Source organism: Mytilus edulis, chromosome 2 (genome assembly GCF_963676685.1).
Source record: "Mytilus edulis chromosome 2, xbMytEdul2.2, whole genome shotgun sequence".
In the NCBI taxonomy this organism is placed as follows: domain Eukaryota; kingdom Metazoa; phylum Mollusca; class Bivalvia; order Mytilida; family Mytilidae; genus Mytilus; species Mytilus edulis.
The window spans coordinates 53045298-53063413 of NC_092345.1; the positions used below are offsets into that span (position 1 = coordinate 53045298).

General features: G+C 30.8%; 1 protein-coding gene across 4 annotated transcripts; it reads left to right on the forward strand.

The window, feature by feature from the left end:
- Positions 1 to 1026: 1026 nt before the first annotated feature.
- LOC139510230 (HSPB1-associated protein 1-like) lies at positions 1027 to 10810 on the forward strand. Of its 4 annotated transcripts, none has more exons than XM_071296708.1 (8): positions 1027 to 1146; positions 3919 to 4125; positions 4981 to 5159; positions 5767 to 5903; positions 7299 to 7431; positions 8196 to 8315; positions 8789 to 8905; positions 9936 to 10810. In XM_071296708.1, the coding sequence occupies exons 2-8, from the start codon at positions 3963 to 3965 to the stop codon at positions 10791 to 10793; spliced, it is 1707 nt and encodes a 568-aa protein (XP_071152809.1). In that variant the 5' UTR covers positions 1027 to 1146; positions 3919 to 3962; the 3' UTR covers positions 10794 to 10810. The 4 variants fall into 4 exon arrangements, with proteins under 4 accessions (XP_071152809.1, XP_071152810.1, XP_071152811.1 ...); XM_071296709.1 differs by having other exon boundaries at positions 1029 to 1146; positions 3945 to 4125; XM_071296710.1 differs by lacking the exon at positions 1027 to 1146 and adding an exon at positions 1258 to 1367 and having other exon boundaries at positions 3945 to 4125.
- Positions 10811 to 18116: the final 7306 nt, after the last annotated feature.

An 18116-nucleotide genomic window follows, 5' to 3' on the forward strand; every position in this document is an offset into this window, starting at 1 on the left:
GAAGAATTTGATTATGATAATTTTTTTAACTAAATAGTCTGGGGACAAAGATGTTGTTGTTGATTATATGGAAATCAGATAAATTATAGTATAACAATATATTGGAACAAAAGCAATTTTAACAGCTGGATAGTATTTACCTGTGAAATGTTATCTTTCATATTTAAAATTCATGTTGTAAGTCATCTTGTTATATAAATGAATATATAAAAATAAGATTCAAGGAAAAATTTCACTATGAAATAGATTTAGGAATATATTATATTACTATCTTTAAAATATAAATTGCTCATAATTACCTCCCTTTGATAAATTATGCAAATTTGTTCTACCTTTGTGAAACATTTTATAATTAAAGTCAGGTATATATTGATTGCGAGTAACTTGCATACTAGTTAATGGGAAAATATTTCACAAGGTTCTGTGAAATATGATACGGCAAATATATACTGGTACATACTATCCGCATAACACGGTTAGATTTTCACTCCTCTGGAAAAAATCTACCTGTGAAATACCATGCCTGAAAAAAAATTACCGTGACAAATTATCCTCAGGATAAAATATCACAGAGGAAGAAATAAACCGTTACATCTGAACTGAACTACGGAAAAAGGATCTATCCACAAAAATCACCGAACTGCATAAACGATAAAAAAAAAAAACCCACACACTTTAGAATACAATACTGTATCAAAGAATGCTCCCTGTTAATTAAAGCAAGCTCAAAGAACTTTTAAAATCAACACTAGTATAATCAGCTGTATCTCCAACAGATTTCCTACAGCAACACCAACATTACATTAAACGTAATTAAAGACATGCCATTTTAATATGCAAATAGTGATTAATTGCATTTTACTGTGTTTTTATTAGCACCCAATTATTCTATTTATTTTTTTCAGCCTCTAAATTATTTTTCTCTAAACTGAATTTCCAACCCATTACTGCAGTATATTGAGCTCTGTAATCCCCATCATGACCCTCTTGAACGCATTTCCGGATTCTCCGGACTTGAGTTAGTTTTACATTTATTTTTGAATATCCGGTTTGTGGTTTCTCTTTCGATTTAGTTTTTGATATTACGATGACTTCACTTATGACTTATAGAACCCCCTACCCTAACGTTTGAAATCCACATCAAAGGTATGTATCTCCCTGCATGAGTTTCCATATCGCTCCTCGAATCGAAATAGGAAAATACAGCCACTGTCCATGTCTGTTCCTAATTTAGTATGTTTAGTTTTTAATTTGTTTCCCTAGTATGTGCCTTCTTGTAATCTTGAAATTGAGACTATAAATAGAAGTATTTATATGGATAGCCGACCTTCTTGTGTCTGTGCACAACACAGCCAGTCAGTGACCAGGTTAGTTGGTACTGAAAGTATCTGGATACAAACAGTGAAAAACAGGACATTGAAATCTTTTAAAATGACCAACATAAATACATATATCTTAATTTTTTGGAAGTTATTTATCATGATACTTTATTAAAAAGTTCCACTTGCAACCAGAGACATATAAATAGTATACATTTCTCTGTTGCAACAGATACCACAACACCAGCTCCCTCACTGAAATGTTACAAACTCTAAACTGGACAACCCTAGAAAAAAAGATGAATAAGAACACACATCATCTATCTATTATACTAAAATTACGAGGTCCAATTTGTCAGCCGTCATCACGTAAAAATGACGAATCAAAGAATTCAGCTTTATATATAACTAATATAGTACAAAGGTGTTGATTAAAAATTACACCACTCCAGGCCCTTTTGTTTTCCACATAATTAATATTGCCAATAATTAAGAAGTTCCGGGTTGAGTCCGATACCGATACCAATAGTATATTCACCTTTTACCTAATACCTTATCTGTACGTTCCGCATCTAACAGGTGCACCACCAAACGGTGTATTTAGGATTATGCTATATACACGGATCATAATCACAGGGTTGACACTACTAAATTCAATCATTGTCAAATTGTTACCTATTGTAGTATTTTAATCAGTAAGACTTTCTAATTGATAAGTTCAAACAGAAAGATTTGAAAGCAGAGAAAACTGTGTATCTTATTATTGGCATGACTTTATCAGATAAAAAATAATACTAAAATAAGGCTTGCGCATAGTTATATACTTTAATTCAGTCATGGACCCGCGATATCACGGGTGTGTTCTAGTTTCTATAAAATAATACACCATCTAGTAGCTATTATCCAACAGACTTATTCATCAAATCTGACACAAAAACAAGACAAAATTCACACAATTATTCCTACAGACCAATACAAACATCTAAAGACTCATACAAGTACTCATTTTATCCTACAAGAATATTGCAATGGGACCTTCTGCCTGTTGCTGCAGTAAAATGTATTACACAAGACTGTTTCTGAGAACAGATCACAATATCTGTTCTCAACAACAATCTACACATATAAATTACTAATACAATGTATATAGTTTTAACTAAAATATATAGTACAAAACAGAAGAAAAATAACCTTTTGGACTTTTATTTGTATATATTTAACTGTAAATAAAAATAATATATCCCATGCAAGCGCGCCATAGTGACATCAGTGCCTGGCACATTATCAGCGGTATGTTGATGGAGTGCTGAACTATAAAAATGATAAAGAAGTAAGAAGAAGAAGAATTTGCTTGTATTATTCTACACTCAAAAAACCTGTATGGTCCAATCTTGTAGAGAAAAACTATGCCCTGCAGATTTCAGCAAGATTGGACAATACTTTGTTACAAATACAATCATACAATATCAGAACAAGTAAACAAACAGAACAATTTGTTTCCTGATACATATAAAAGCTTAAAATTAATGCGTAAAATAAATTCCTATTCTTAATTTAAATAATTTATTGCATTACATAAAAATAAAAAAATCTTTGAAAAAGGTATCAGTTTGAAACAGAATTAAATTTTGTTGAACTTCATGTATGATTTTGTTAACTCATCCCCACTGTCTAATCGCCCCACTTTTCCACCAATTTGCCCCACTTTCTAGCAACTAGCCCCACTTAAAAAGGGGTTGAACCTACCCCTCTTATGAAAAAAGGAAAAATCCAGAAGATAATAATCCTGCTAACTCTCTGCACTTAAAGAAAAAGAGTAAAATTCAGTTGAATTAATAATGTCCAATTTAAAAGTATTCAACTAATCTCTTTTAAAATCTAAGTTTTCTTAAAGAGTTACTGCTTTGTTTTTTAATCAATACTTTAAACACTTAAGAGAAATTTTTTTTTTCTAGAATATTTTGCTTAATAGTTTTCAAAGTTCACTCATTATTTCATGTAAAAATAGTTAGTTCATAGATATCAGTTTGCTTAGTCTTTAGTTTTCTATGTTGTGTCTTGTCTACTATCATGACTATTATTTGTCTGTTTGTCTTTTTATTTTTAGCCATGGCTTTGACAGTTTATTTTCTATATATGAGTTTGACTGTCCCTCTGGTATCTTTTGTCCCTCTTTTATCTCTCATGGAATCTTATTGACAGCATTTTTTTTTATTATACTGTTTATGTTTGATGTTTGTTTTGTAGAAATAAAGAAAACAATTTTAAAGGGGAAAATGCAAAAACTTTAGACTTGACAATTATATAGCAATCACAAAATGACTACCTTGCCTCCATATGACTTCACCACTTGACTGTTTAAAAAATAAGTCCATATAAATTTGTTGAGATCAATTCCAACTGCAATTTTGGTAAAACATTTTAATAATTAATATTGTGAAAGGGCAAATTCAGACTTAAATTTCTTGGTGTGTAAACATTTATAGAACTAATTTAAAAACTTTGCTGCTTAACCTTTATGACTTGCGTGTACCTAATGAAGTTTATTCAAGAAATGTGTCATCTAGTCATATAAATATATATAATTTACACATTGTAGATAACCAAATTTTATGGTTGCTATAGATTATCTCACATGTTACCATGACAACTTTAGAAGCCTTAATTTCTTACAAGAAATGCCCACCTATTGTGTTGAAGAACAGGATTTCTGATTGGCCATCAAGAAAGTGGACACCAAATTATTTAGCCAGTGAATTGACAAATCAAAGATACAAATGTAAAGTTGCTCCAAAGGATGATAATGGTAATTAAAATGTAACTATCAAAATTTGATTTGCAAGTAACAGGCTTAGTTAATTATTCACTTTCAGGAGCATTATAGATATAGGAAGATGTGGTGTGAGTGCCAATGAGACAACTGTCCATCCAAATAACAATTTAAAAAAAAGTAAACCATTATAGGTCAATGTACGGCCTTCAACACGGAGCCTTGGCTCACACCGAACAACAAGCTATAAATGGCCCAAAAATTACTAGTGTACAACCATTCAAACGGGAAAACCAATGGTCTAATAGACATACAACAAAATGAATTGATTGCTTCACATTATTCCACATTATCAAAACTTGGAAACTATGTGAATCCCAGACTAATCATTCTCATGTGGAATTTGAGTTTAAACTTCATTTCTTATACATGTTTTATTTGAATTAGAAATCAAGTATTGTATTAAAACACTACTGAAATAAAAATTATGCAATACAGCACAATGCAACCAAATCAACATGAATTTCAACTGTTTTTTGTTCATTATATTTGAAAATAAATTCAACTGACCAAAGTTTAAGTTTAGTGAGTAATTTTATACCAGTATATATAAATTACAATATTAAAGTATGATATATTTCAGTGATATATGTAATGAGTTGTTACCTTCTTTTTTCAGTTCAATGAACATGAAGCATAATAGATTTAAATATTCAGATTTTAATAACATGCATTGCTATTGGGACATTCTGATCCAAATTGTCAGTTCGTTGTATTTTAAAATTTATTACAAGTGGCAATTCTTTAATAAACTTGGAAATAGAATACATTTGATTTTGGTGACCATGATATCATGTCTACCAGTTTTCTAATTTCTGATATTTTTGGTAGTTTTGTGGGAAACAGAATGTGTCCATGAGGAGATAACTCTACAGCAGTTTGTGGAATGGAATTTGGGAAAGCCAGACGAAAATAACCCATTATTTCCTTACAATAAATCAGATGTTACCTGTTACATAGACTACAAATACATGAAAGATTTGTTTATTGAGAAAACAGATCACATGAAAGTATGTTTGTTAATATCTCATATAATAGTCCTTTAAATAGGCTTTTTTTGTTAATTATTTTCACTTAAATGTATAATTTTCTTCAAGATTTGTAAAATTAGCACAGTTGTATCAAAGATGAAAGAAAAAAATGGTATATATATGGAAGCTCTGTCTGCACAGTCACAATTTTGATAACAATTTTTTTAGTGCATGGGCAAATTCATATTTATATCAATATTTATAGGTTTCATAAAGAGTGAGAATTGGCTTTTGCTCGCTATCAACTTCACATTGGCTTGAGGTAATATCTCCTTCTGATGAGACTGTACTTTTTTTGCATTATCAAAGGAGAACAAAACTAATCAGAAAATGAAGGAAAATTAATATGCATAATAAAAAAAAAATGAATTTAATTTCTTTTTTACAAATTTTTCAAATTGCTAATGACATCATGAAATGTTTTAAATACCATGCTCTTCAGCGATGGTAGATATGTAAGCAGTTAGCATAAACAATTTTTGAAACAAATAAAAAAAAGAAATCAGATTGAGAGAGACATATTTCAGATTTGAAAAAAAAAACAATTCAAGATAAAAAAAAAAAAATAAAACTTTCTCCTATGCAGGCAGTGGATTGGAGTGTTTTTGGGTTAGACAACAGAGATGGAAATGACAGCACTATATGGATTGGAAGTGAAGGCTGTTACACTAATTGCCATTATGATACATACGGTTTTAATTTGGTAGCCCAGATTTATGGTAGGTAGGTAGAATTCTTGGTATTATTCATTTGAACATATTATTTGGATATAATTAAATTTTGGATGTAACACGTCTTCTGATTGGCTCATGTTGTTTTGTTTATCAGCTCATAGACAAAAGTTTCTCATGTGACGGTGACATCATCAACGTTTTTCCATGGTTTACTCCGGTTTAAAATGGAAGTTAGAATTAAATTATAAGAAATGATTGTAATATTTTTTCTGTCTATTCGAAATGACAAAAAAAATGTGGTGCACTTTAAAATAACCTGCTACCATGGCTACGCAGGTTATTCAGTGTGCACCACATTTTTGATGTTATATCTTCATAGACAGAAAAAATATTACAGTCATTCTTTAAATAAATTATTTAAGATATTTGAGAAAGCTTTGATCCAACAGCGCAAGTTAACTAAAACATTAATACTGTAAATCTGAATTGATTATGCCCCAGTTATAGCAGAGGGGCATTGAGTTATACCCATTAAGTTAATGAATTTGGCAGTGGGGGGGAGATGTCTTGCTTCATTCTTAAGAAGCTCCTGTATGAGGTCTGCCTCATATGGGAAAAGAAAGAGAACAATTTATTTAGTTTTACTTAGGTTTGCCTAAACCAAATGTTAAATATTATATACAATGCATATCATCACAAAACATGGATCAAGTTTGAATTTTGGTGGCGTCATTTTTACTGTCTTAGAGTTATGTTGAATTTCATGTTTCAGTTCTCTAACTTAAGCTTGCCGCAACCAAATGTTATGACACTTATACACAATGCTTATTTTCACAAAATACAGATAAAGTTTGGATTTTGGTGGCATCACTTTTTATCATTCTAGAGTTATGTTCCTTTACAAATTAAATAAAATGCTGAATATTTGGTTTCTGTTCTTTTGATTAAGTTTGATTCAACCAAATGTTATGAAACTTATATACAATGAATATTACCACGAAACCACAGATCAAGTTTGAATTATGGTTGCTTCACTTTTACCATTTTAGAGTGATTCCCCTCTACATTTGGAGTTCAATTAAAAATTGTAATTATGAAATTCTTCCTGTACATGGGTGTAGCACACTCCATAAGAGATTTAGGCAATGGGAATCAGGGGACGTGCCCCCAGCGGTATGAAATTCTGTTATACTGAACTGTAAACTTGTTGGTTTTTTTTTGACAGGTGAATAAACAGAAATTATAATTTTACACAGAGTACGGCAATTTGTGACCAAAATTCATAAATAGTTAAATGCATGCATATTAATAAAGGAAATGAAATTAATAAAACAAATAATCTTTTTTCTTACATGTACTTAGTTATTAATAATAACTGTATATATAGATATTAGACTTAGTAATTTACTTATGAAAAATATCTACTGAATTTATATAATTGTAGAAAGAGATGGACTTTATTTCCGCCTTCAGATACCAAGTGTATGTATCCAACAAGGATCCCTTATGAAGAGTCTAGTGTTTTTAGTCAGGTTGATGTGAAAAAGCCAGATACCACAACTTTCCATCTTTTCAAGGTAAAATTAATTCTGTTTAAAAACATTGATTATTTTATATAAACAGAAGAAAGTCTCAATTTCACATTTTGTTACTAGTCTTATAGACTTTAGAGAATATTAAGAAATATCTAAGTCATTTGTGACTTTCATACTATAATCATATGAATTTTCTGAACCAATATTTGTTCTTTAAAGTAGTGAGTTCAGGTTGTATCACAAGTAATTCACAATAAAATCTTGCTTGAAAATTTGTCAAAAAACAAAAGTTAAAATTGATAGGATAATACACAGTCAAAGTCTTCTTAAATTCTGAAGACTGAAATCTGTAGATTTGGGGCATACATGTTAAATAAGTTTGGAATATACCATTTGCTTGGGTAACCTGTTATCAAAATTATAACATTTCTATTGTAATACTCCTGATTTAATTAAATGCAGACTTTCTTCAATATATAATAGTTTGATGTGGGTTTTTTATTTGGATTTCATTTTTTTTTTTAAATATAAAAATATATATAAAAAGAAACATAAACAAAGTCTAAGATTCAGTGTTATTCGGTGTGAGCCAAGGCTCCATGTTGAAGGCCGTACATTGACCTATAATGGTTTACTTTTTTAAAATTGTTGTTTGGATGGAGAGTTGTCTCATTGGCACTCATACCACATCTTCCTATATCTATTGTTTGTTTTGATTGAATTTGTTTTTCCTCTTCTGATCCATATCATAAAAACGATAGATTACCAGTAGTTATATTTTTAATTGATGTGTTTCTGATTTTCAGAATTCTCATCCCCATGTGGTGATTTTAGAACCAGGAGATGTCTTATATGTACCTAGACATTGGTGGCATTTTGTTGAGAGTTTAGAGACATCTATCAGTATAAATACATGGGTAGAAATGGTATGTTTATATCTTAATTTTGTTAACTGAAGAAATCAATTATTTGGCAGAAAGAATTTCAATGTCCTCTTAACACTCGCAGACTTTGATATATGGTCAAACACACTTGTGTAATGAACAAAGGATTCTACCATTATTTTACAACCTCAGTGTTGACAGGCTAGTGATACAGTAGTTTGATTGGTTAGACAAATGGGCCAACGAGGCCCCTGAATTAATGCAGAAGTGGGATGTACGTCAATGAGACAGCAACTGGCTAAAAACTTATATACAGTATGCTTGTATGTATATAAAACTAAGATCATGTGGTATAATTAGCAAACTAGCAACCATAGAACAAATGATGTAGAAGATAACAACTTTTAGTCACCATACAACCTTCAACTATATCCATAACCATATATATGCCACCCCCCAATATCTTCCCAGTATTTGAAAATGAATATTATTTTGTTTTGTTTGCTATAATTCAGGAAGAAGACAAAGATAGTCACGTGACAGAAGCTATATCACGAGTATTATTTGGATGTATGATGGACATTAAAATAGGGTCAGTGGGGTCAACTGCTGACTGGATTAATCCAGGAGAGGTAATAAAATAGACCACTTTCAAGTTATGTCCTTCACTGGAAAAATTGGTAAATTTTGTAAGCCTTAATGACGTCATTAACCAAATCCAGAGGGATTGCCTGTATCCCTGCATTATTAAGTTCATCAAGCGTCTTTGTGATGGTCATTACCCAGGATAAAATAGAAATAATGTTTATTCCGTAGATACTTAATCACAATTCACTAATAATATCAGTGCTGTCAAGCAATTATAAGAATTTAATTTGTTGAATTATTCATGCAAAATAGCATCATATTTTTTCAATCACTGGCTCAACATTGTTACGGAAGTGACAATACCACTAAATGAACAAACGATTTTCACTAAAACCAAAGTTTTTGACGGAAATGCAATGGACATGAAAGTTACCTATTGCATGAAATGTTCAAATGTATGTTGATGAAGAGGAGTCATAAATGATGTACTGAATATGAATTCAATGTTAAATCTCTCAGCTTCGTATTTAGATATTAAACAACTTAATAAAATTATAAAACTAAATTTAAAACAAGCTAAAGGAAGGAAAACTTTTATATCTGAAAATTTCCTCAGGTTAAAAATAGTGATCTATTTATGTATCAATGTATGTATTTTTGTAAAGAAATGATGTCACATTGATGTAGAGAACATTACACCACATGGGATTCCAAGCTGTTGGTTTAATATTTGCATTTGCGAATTTACACACAGTATGAAATATAAATTTGTATCTGCATATAAAATGCTACTTTTCACATTGATTTTGATACACAGTAGGTCCCTTGCAACAGACTGTTTACAATGTATACTAGTGCATTTGATTCTTGAGAATTCACTTATTTTTGTGGGTACATGTACCAATTTTTCGTTGATTATGAAAAACTTACATGTTTGTGGATATTTAATTTTGTGGTTTTGCCGAAGTTTGCATACATTTAATCTCGTGGTTCACCTTTACCCATGAAAATTGGTATCCAATGAATAATAATGAATCCGTAGTATGTTAATAATGACTTTTTTTCATTTTACAGGAAGTCCAGGGTCATGATGTTAACTTCAGATATCTTCAGCAGGCTGTTGGTTCATATAAGAAAGCAAAAGATAAAAACAATCGGTCTAGCAATTTAACTAAATTTGCATCTCATATAGGAAAGTATTTTGATTTAAAAATTGAAACCAATAAAGCAGCAACTATTCCTGGCAGAAACCAATTAATATTTCAAGATGATGTTGATCGTAGAAATAATGAAGAAACTGATCAGAGTTTGAAAAGAAAAGTCAGTACCAGTCCTAGAGATGAATATAAAAAACAAAGGATAGATCTGGATATTGAAAATATTAAAAGTTACAGTGAATACCTTCACCACAATACCTCATCTTTTGATTCTAATTTAAAAGTGCTTGAACCAATGTCATATGATTTGTATGTAAAGGACGTCATTTGCAGTTATCATACTGAACAGGAGACAATTCATTATTCAGATATTAATCTACCACAAATAATGAAAAACACATCACAAGAATTATTGAATAGTTGTCAGGAATGTCAATTATCATCTGACAGGACTGAATTAGATACTGCTAAAAAGTGCCAGACATGTAACATAAAAACATCAGATACTTTTGACAGGACCGAATTAGAATCTGCTCAACAGTGTCAGACATGTAGCATGAACACATCAGATACTTTTGACAGGACCGAATTAGAATCTGCTCAACAGTGTCAGACATGTAGCATGAACACATCAGCTTCAATCCAATTTTTACAACAGAAAATTGGCTGTGAGGACAATTTAACAGTTGAACATTTTGCTAAAATTTTATTGCATCCTGATGTTATTAAGAAAGTTAAAGAGTTAATAACAGAACCCTTTGATATGCTAAGATAATAAACATGTTTAAATACTTTCTTGTTTTCGATTCAATTCCTTATAAAAGACATTCTGCTTAAATGTATAGGAATCATTGGCCTTTATTATTGTTAAACACTCAATATATTCTATGCCTATGGCCAAACACTCAATATATTCTATGCCTATGGCCAAATACTCAATATATTCTATGCCTATGACCAAACACTCAATATATTCTATGCCTATGGCCAAACACTCAATACATTTTATGCCTATGGCCAAACACTCAATATATTCTATGCCTATGGCCAAACACCCAATATATTCTATGGTCAAACACTTAATATATTCTATGGCCAAACACTCAGTATATTCTATGCCTATGGCCAAACACTCAATATATGCTATGCCTATGGCCAAACACTCCATATAGTATATGCCTATGGCCAAATACTCAATATATTCTATGCCTATGACCAAACACTCAATATATTCTATGCCTATGGCCAAACACTCAATACATTTTATGCCTATGGCCAAACACTCAATATATTCTATGCCTATGGGCAAACACCCAATATATTCTATGGTCAAACACTTAATATATTCTATGGCCAAACACTCAGTATATTCTATGCCTATGGCCAAACACTCAATATATTCTATGCCTATGGCCAAACACTTAGTATATTCTATGCCTATGGCCAAACACTCGATATATGCTATGCCTATGGCCAAACACTCCATATAGTCTATGCCTATGGCCAAACACTCAATATATTCTATGGCCAATATATTATCAGATGAGATGAATTCTATAAACACTTACATATGCCTTTATATTCAACTACCAGTAGTTTATGTTCTACACAGGTGTATGTGAAAAATTCAAGGATTCATTTGTGTCTGTTCTCAGCAAAGTAAAATAGGCAAGACTAAGGCATGCTGTTTAGGTCAGTGGCCTTAACAATGAATTAGTTTTAGTTAAATAAGTTTAGGGGAACTGTTAGTGACAGGTTAATGATATTTGGTTTATTAGCATTGCCACATCTCATTTGCATTTAGATTATTTGGTCAGCTCCGTCAGTATGGTCTATTAACTTTGAAAACAATGCGACATTTATATGATAACAAGAATGTGTCCCCAGTACACAGATGCCCATCTCACTATCATTTTCTATGTTCAGTGGACTGTGAAAATGGGGGGAAATCTCTAATTTGGCATTAAAATTAGCAATATCATATCATAGGGAACATGTGTACCAGGGATGGGGTCGATTACTTTAAAATGTAATCGATTAAATTACAATTACTTTGCTAATAAAATGTAATCGATTACATTACAATTACACCCTATTTCATATGTAATCGATTACATTAGATTACTTTTCTTTATTGTAATCATGATTACTTTAGATTACTTATGATTACATTGTATATTGCTATATCAAAGTTTTTTTATAACTTTTTATCTGCTTATTTTGGTGATTTTTTTTAAAAGCCTTAATTTTTTCATCTTTTAAAAGAATTTATAGACAAGACAAGACAGTTACAGTTACAGTGTAACATGTGTAATTTGATAAAATAGCTATAGATGGTGACGTTTTTAGATGGTGACGTTCCCTTGTCACCATCTTACGGTGTTTATATATCTCAACTTGTACGATTCGCTCGTGTATGTAACAATGTTTTAGATTTTAACGAGAGAAATTTATGTATCACTGAAAAATTATTACACCAGGGTTTTCGATATCACAAACTAGTCAAAACATTTACTAAATTTTATCATCGGTATAAAGACATCATTCGTAAATATAGCTCTACATGCAGACTTCTAATACGTTCAGGTATTTCACATCCAATTTTTTATGGAAATATTCTTTATAAAGCACAAAGGTGTCAGTATTCACCTCAGAAACTTACAAAACATTTGAATAGACTTATTAAGAAGGGATATAATTACGATACTGTTGTCAAGTCATTAAAGATTGCATATTTTGGCGTTAATATTGAGTCACTGATAAGGTCTTTGCATCGGAACTAAACACATTTATTCTAAAAACAGTTGTTGGCATGACACGGATTATGTTCTTCTCATATATGTTATGATGGTATGATACTAAACCCCTAACGGGAAGGATTGTGCCTGATGTTCATATGATGAAATCATAATCTTTCAGTCAGTTTAATTGAAGTCTGGAGCTGGCATGTCAGTTAACTGCTAGTAGTCTGTTGTTATTTATGTATTATTGTCATTTTGTTTATTTTCTTTGGTTACATCTTCTGACATCAGACTCGGACTTCTCTTGAACTGAATTTTAATGTGCGTATTGTTATGCGTTTACTTTTCTACATTGGTTAGAGGTATAGGGGGAGGGTTGAGATCTCACAAACATGTTTAACCCCGCCGCATTTTTGCGCCTGTCCCAAGTCAGGAGCCTCTGGCCTTTGTTAGTCTTGTATTATTTTAATTTTAGTTTCTTGTGTACAAATTGGAAATTAGTATGGCGTTCATTATCACTGGACTAGTATATATTTGTTTAGGGGCCAGCTGAAGGACGCCTCCGGGTGCGGGAATTTCTCGCTACATTGAAGACCTGTTGGTGACCCTCTGCTGTTGTTTTTTATTTGGTCGGGTTGTTGTCTCTTTGACACATTCCCCATTTCCATTCTCAATTTTATAGACAAGTGTCCTTTCTCTATGTAAAAGATGTAACTTTATTTTTAACTACAAATTGTAACCAACTGCCTAATTAACAAAAAAACTGAAAATAAGGAAAAATTAATTAAGTATAGTTTAATTGTCTGTTGGGACATAATTGACACATCCATTAATGTTTTTACAGGTGTTAATCACTACTTCCATTTTTTTAAACAAACAATGGGTGGGCTTGGGTATTAAAATTTTATTGTCTTAATAAGGATATAAATAAAGTTAAAAGTGGTTGATTGTCATTATTTGTTTGAAAATTTTTAATACTTGATCTAATTGAAATTAATAGAATTATTGTCAGGTGAAAACACAAAGCAGTTTTGTAACTTAGGAAAGATTATACATTTCTCTTTATATTAAGCAACAGTTTATTGTATTGATGAAACTTCTGACATCACCTATTGTTTACTATGCATATTGTTTGCAATATTTATGCCATATGTATACACTGTACATGTACAAAATGTACGTGTTTATACTGGTGAGCCTTAAGGCTAATAAAGTTAATAAAGAATAAAAATAAGAAAGCACATATTATACACGAATTTATGGAAAATAAAATTCATTCAATTTTGTCAATAAATGAAACCTGGTTTTAACTTCCATTTTGAATTAAGTGGGCTTATATATTTATGCCGACCATCAAAGTCAAATAGGAACTAAATGTTTTCTGCATTTGAATTTCAATGTATTTATGTAAAAATATTGGGTAAACTAATATGAAATTGGAGTTAATATCAGAAGTTTTCAATCAAGGAAAACAAATGCTTTCAAGGCATATTCTTGTATCATAAGAGCTCAATTTCACAAAGAAATATTGAACAGTAAATTTCTTTTTGTAAACTGTTAAAACAAAATAAAACACTTGGTTATACAAATTTGTTATATAGATGATCACATTAAACAAGGTCCCATCATTGTGATTACTAGTTTCATGATTTTTCATTCAAGCTTTACATTTTCTTATTTTCATCTTGTCTATCAAAAACTATTTCCATATTTATACAAGATTTGTAATCATCAAGTAATCTTATGAATGTAATCTTAAAGTAATCTAAAAGTAATCATGATTACACCTGTTTTTTGCCATGTAATCAATTACATTACGATTACTTGTAATCAGAAATGGCATGATTACTGATTACATAGGATTACACTTCAAAATGTAATCGATTACAGCTGATTACGATTACTGATTACGATTACCCCATGCCTGATGTGTACTAAGTTTCAAGTTGATTGGACTTCAACTTTATCAAAAACTACCTCGACCAAAAACTTTAACCAAAACCTTAACCTGAAGCGGGGCGCACAGACGGACAGAGGAACGAACAGATGGACGGATGCACAAACCAGAAAAAATAATGCCCATAAATGGGGCATAAAAATTGTGTTGAGGTCAGTTTAAGGGGAACCACAATTGGGTAATCAATGATAAATTGGCGTGCAGTTGAATTAGCATATCTACATTTCATATTCATTGAGATTACATGTTATTTTCCAATCATCCTTATTCAAATGTTTATCATTGTGATTAGGTCAGCTGAAATTGTCAACCAAGAATGTTTAGTTAATGATATTTGGCATACAGTTTTATTAACATTTGCTAGTTTAATTTCCATGGAGATTATATGGCATAGCTCCCTCAGTCATGGTTCATTGGCATTGAAACTTTTGCATAGATTATGTGTTTAAGTTTGTGATAAGGTCAGCTGTAATTGTCTTTCTGAATTTACAGTTCTCTTTGGAGACAACAGCATCATTTACCAGCCTCAAGAAGATATAGAAGTACCTATGAAACAGGAGAAAGATTTGCTTATGTAAGTCCACCCAGACAAGTGTAACATCATTGTATTTAACAAAGAAAAAACAAATACACTGTACATTTCATTTACAGCATGCATGGTCATATCCTAGAATAGGTCTAATCAGCAAAAATCTAGCCACTACACTTTCAAATCGTAAATTAACATCTACATGTTCATCAGGTTGGGTGCATCTGACCATGACCTCATTCTATGGATCAGGGATCAGGGTCAAAGTTATGTGGTCAAGTCTGCGATACTATAAGAAATAGGTCAAATTCACCGTCAATTATATTTGGTGTATGAATGAGTGTAGAGTGTACATGTCATACTGGTATGTTTCAATTGACCTGGACCTCAATTTCATGGTTCATTGGACACCATTTTTTTTGTGGTTTCGTCTATTTCTCATGATACTATAATCAATAGGTCAATTTTATTTAGCTTATTGAACACTTCTAAGGTTTGGCATGGTTCATATGACCAAGTCCTCTTTTTCATGATTCATTGGTAATTTTGTCAGTTTAACAGATACTATAAGCAATAGGCCAATTATATTTAGTGTATAGAATGATTGTAAGGTATACATGTCTATCTGGCATGGTTCATCTGACCTTGACTTCATTTTCAATGAACTTTGATAATGCTAGGTTTATGTGATACTTGTAGGAAAACCTTCATATTACAAACTTTCAACATGAACTCAATGATAAGTAAAACAGGCCAAACATTTCAGTGTGTCCACACCTTTTTTCCTGAGGAATCAAGTGTTACAGGTTGATGTGTGGTATATTGTATTGGGCATATTTTTACTATTCTGTATATCTTTTTTAAATATAAAGTCATTAACATTTCCATATAATTAAATACCAATTTTATTGACAATTTTTCATTCACTGGTTTTACTGGATTTTCATAGACAAAACTGTACATTTGATTGTGGTCTGTCGTGTGCACATAACTTAGTTATTACAATGTAGTAGTTTGTTCTTCCTTCTTTTGAACAGCTTGTCTTGATCATGTTTGACTGTGAGTGCGATAGGTCATAGGTTCGAATCAAAGACTTTTAAATTGGTATTTGCTGCTCTTCCCCTAAGGAAGTGGCATTTAAACTGGTAGGCTCTGAGTCAGAATAATGTATCAAAGTAAGGTGATATGTCTACATGCAGACTGTTACCTAATGAATCAGCCTGTCAGTCTTGTATAAATTAGGGTAAATATTCATATTACATTAACATGTTCTCGTCTTGAATATGCATATCAATTTGCTGCTGAACGTTGAGCATCAATCCATTATCATCATGTTAAATCCTATGGGTACTTGACATTTAGATTTTTCCTTGTAAAGCCATCTGCTTAGTAATCTTATAGTCTCATTCTGGATAATGTTGTCTTAAATAGGAATTGTCCAAGATTTTAACTGGATCATTATGCATACATTACATTTAACAATAAAAACCAAGAGGCAATAAAATTTGTTTAATCAATTTAGGTATTCTATAAATTAATAACAAAGTAATATTCCATTTTAAATGCTAGTCTGGTTGAAATAAAATAAAACATGACAAGAAAACTTTAAATAAAAAAACAGCAACTTCAATCTGGTTATATATAGAATGCAAATCTGGTTTGTTTGTAAAGAATAAAAAATACAATAAAAACAGCCAATATTTTTAGAATTAATTAACATGAAAATATTCAACTACCTAAAGTAGTTTTACTTATTAGAACACAATTTTCTAAAGTTTTGAATAAAATATACTTGTTTTTACACTATTACAAAATGAAACAGAAGAAACAGTTTGAAAACTGTGAAAATCCTTTCATTTGTGGTTAGAGAAGAACTTTTGTTATTTGGATTATGAAACATGGCTTAATATCAATGAAAATATGTTTTTCCTTAAGTATTGTATAGGATTTCATGGTCTTAAATATGAAACTCATATAAACTGATAACTAACAAACAATTAAACTGTCACAATTTACACAAGCAGATGTACCAATCAATATAAATTCAAAATAAACATGCAAATCCAAGGTAAAAATAAACAACTTAAAAAGTAATGTATAGAGTTTTGATTCAGTATAAATCATCTATTAGAAATTAGACATTTTCCTTGATTTTCCCAATGCTAAAGTTGTTTTGTCCCAGTACCAATTATTAACATTCTAATCTAACACCTATTTCAATGATTTCTTAAAAATATCATGTAAGATACATATTTAAGTGAATATATTTGTTTTGGAGAGTAGGGGAAATTTCTCATATTTTGTACAAGATCTAGGTCAGAAAAATCTGTCTGAGTTTACCGGTAGTCTGTATAATACATTCACTACTCAAGGTTAAAAGCCACTTTGTCATTGAAGATAATATATCATTAGGACAGGTGTGTAGACATCAAGATCAAGATCTAGTCATAAAATGTAGCAGAACACCAAACAGGAATTAGGTCTAATTATAACTAACTTTAAGGTAATTATAACTAACTTTAAGGTAATTATAACTAACTTTAAGGAACTTTAAGGTAATTATAACTAACTTTAAGGTAATTATAACTAACTTTAAGGTAATTATAACTAACTTTAAGGAACTTTAAGGTAATTATAACTAACTTTAAGGTAATTATAACTAACTTTAAGGTAATTATAACTAACTTTAAGGTGGTACCTAACACTACAGGGAGATAACTCTTTAAAAATCAGATGAACAAATTTAATCAGGTTCTATTGTTAAGGAAATATTTAGCTTTTCAATGATCAAAATTGATCTTTGTTAAACTGCTATATTATATTTATATATTTTGTCACAGTTTAATGAAAAATGAATGAGCCAAATCATTT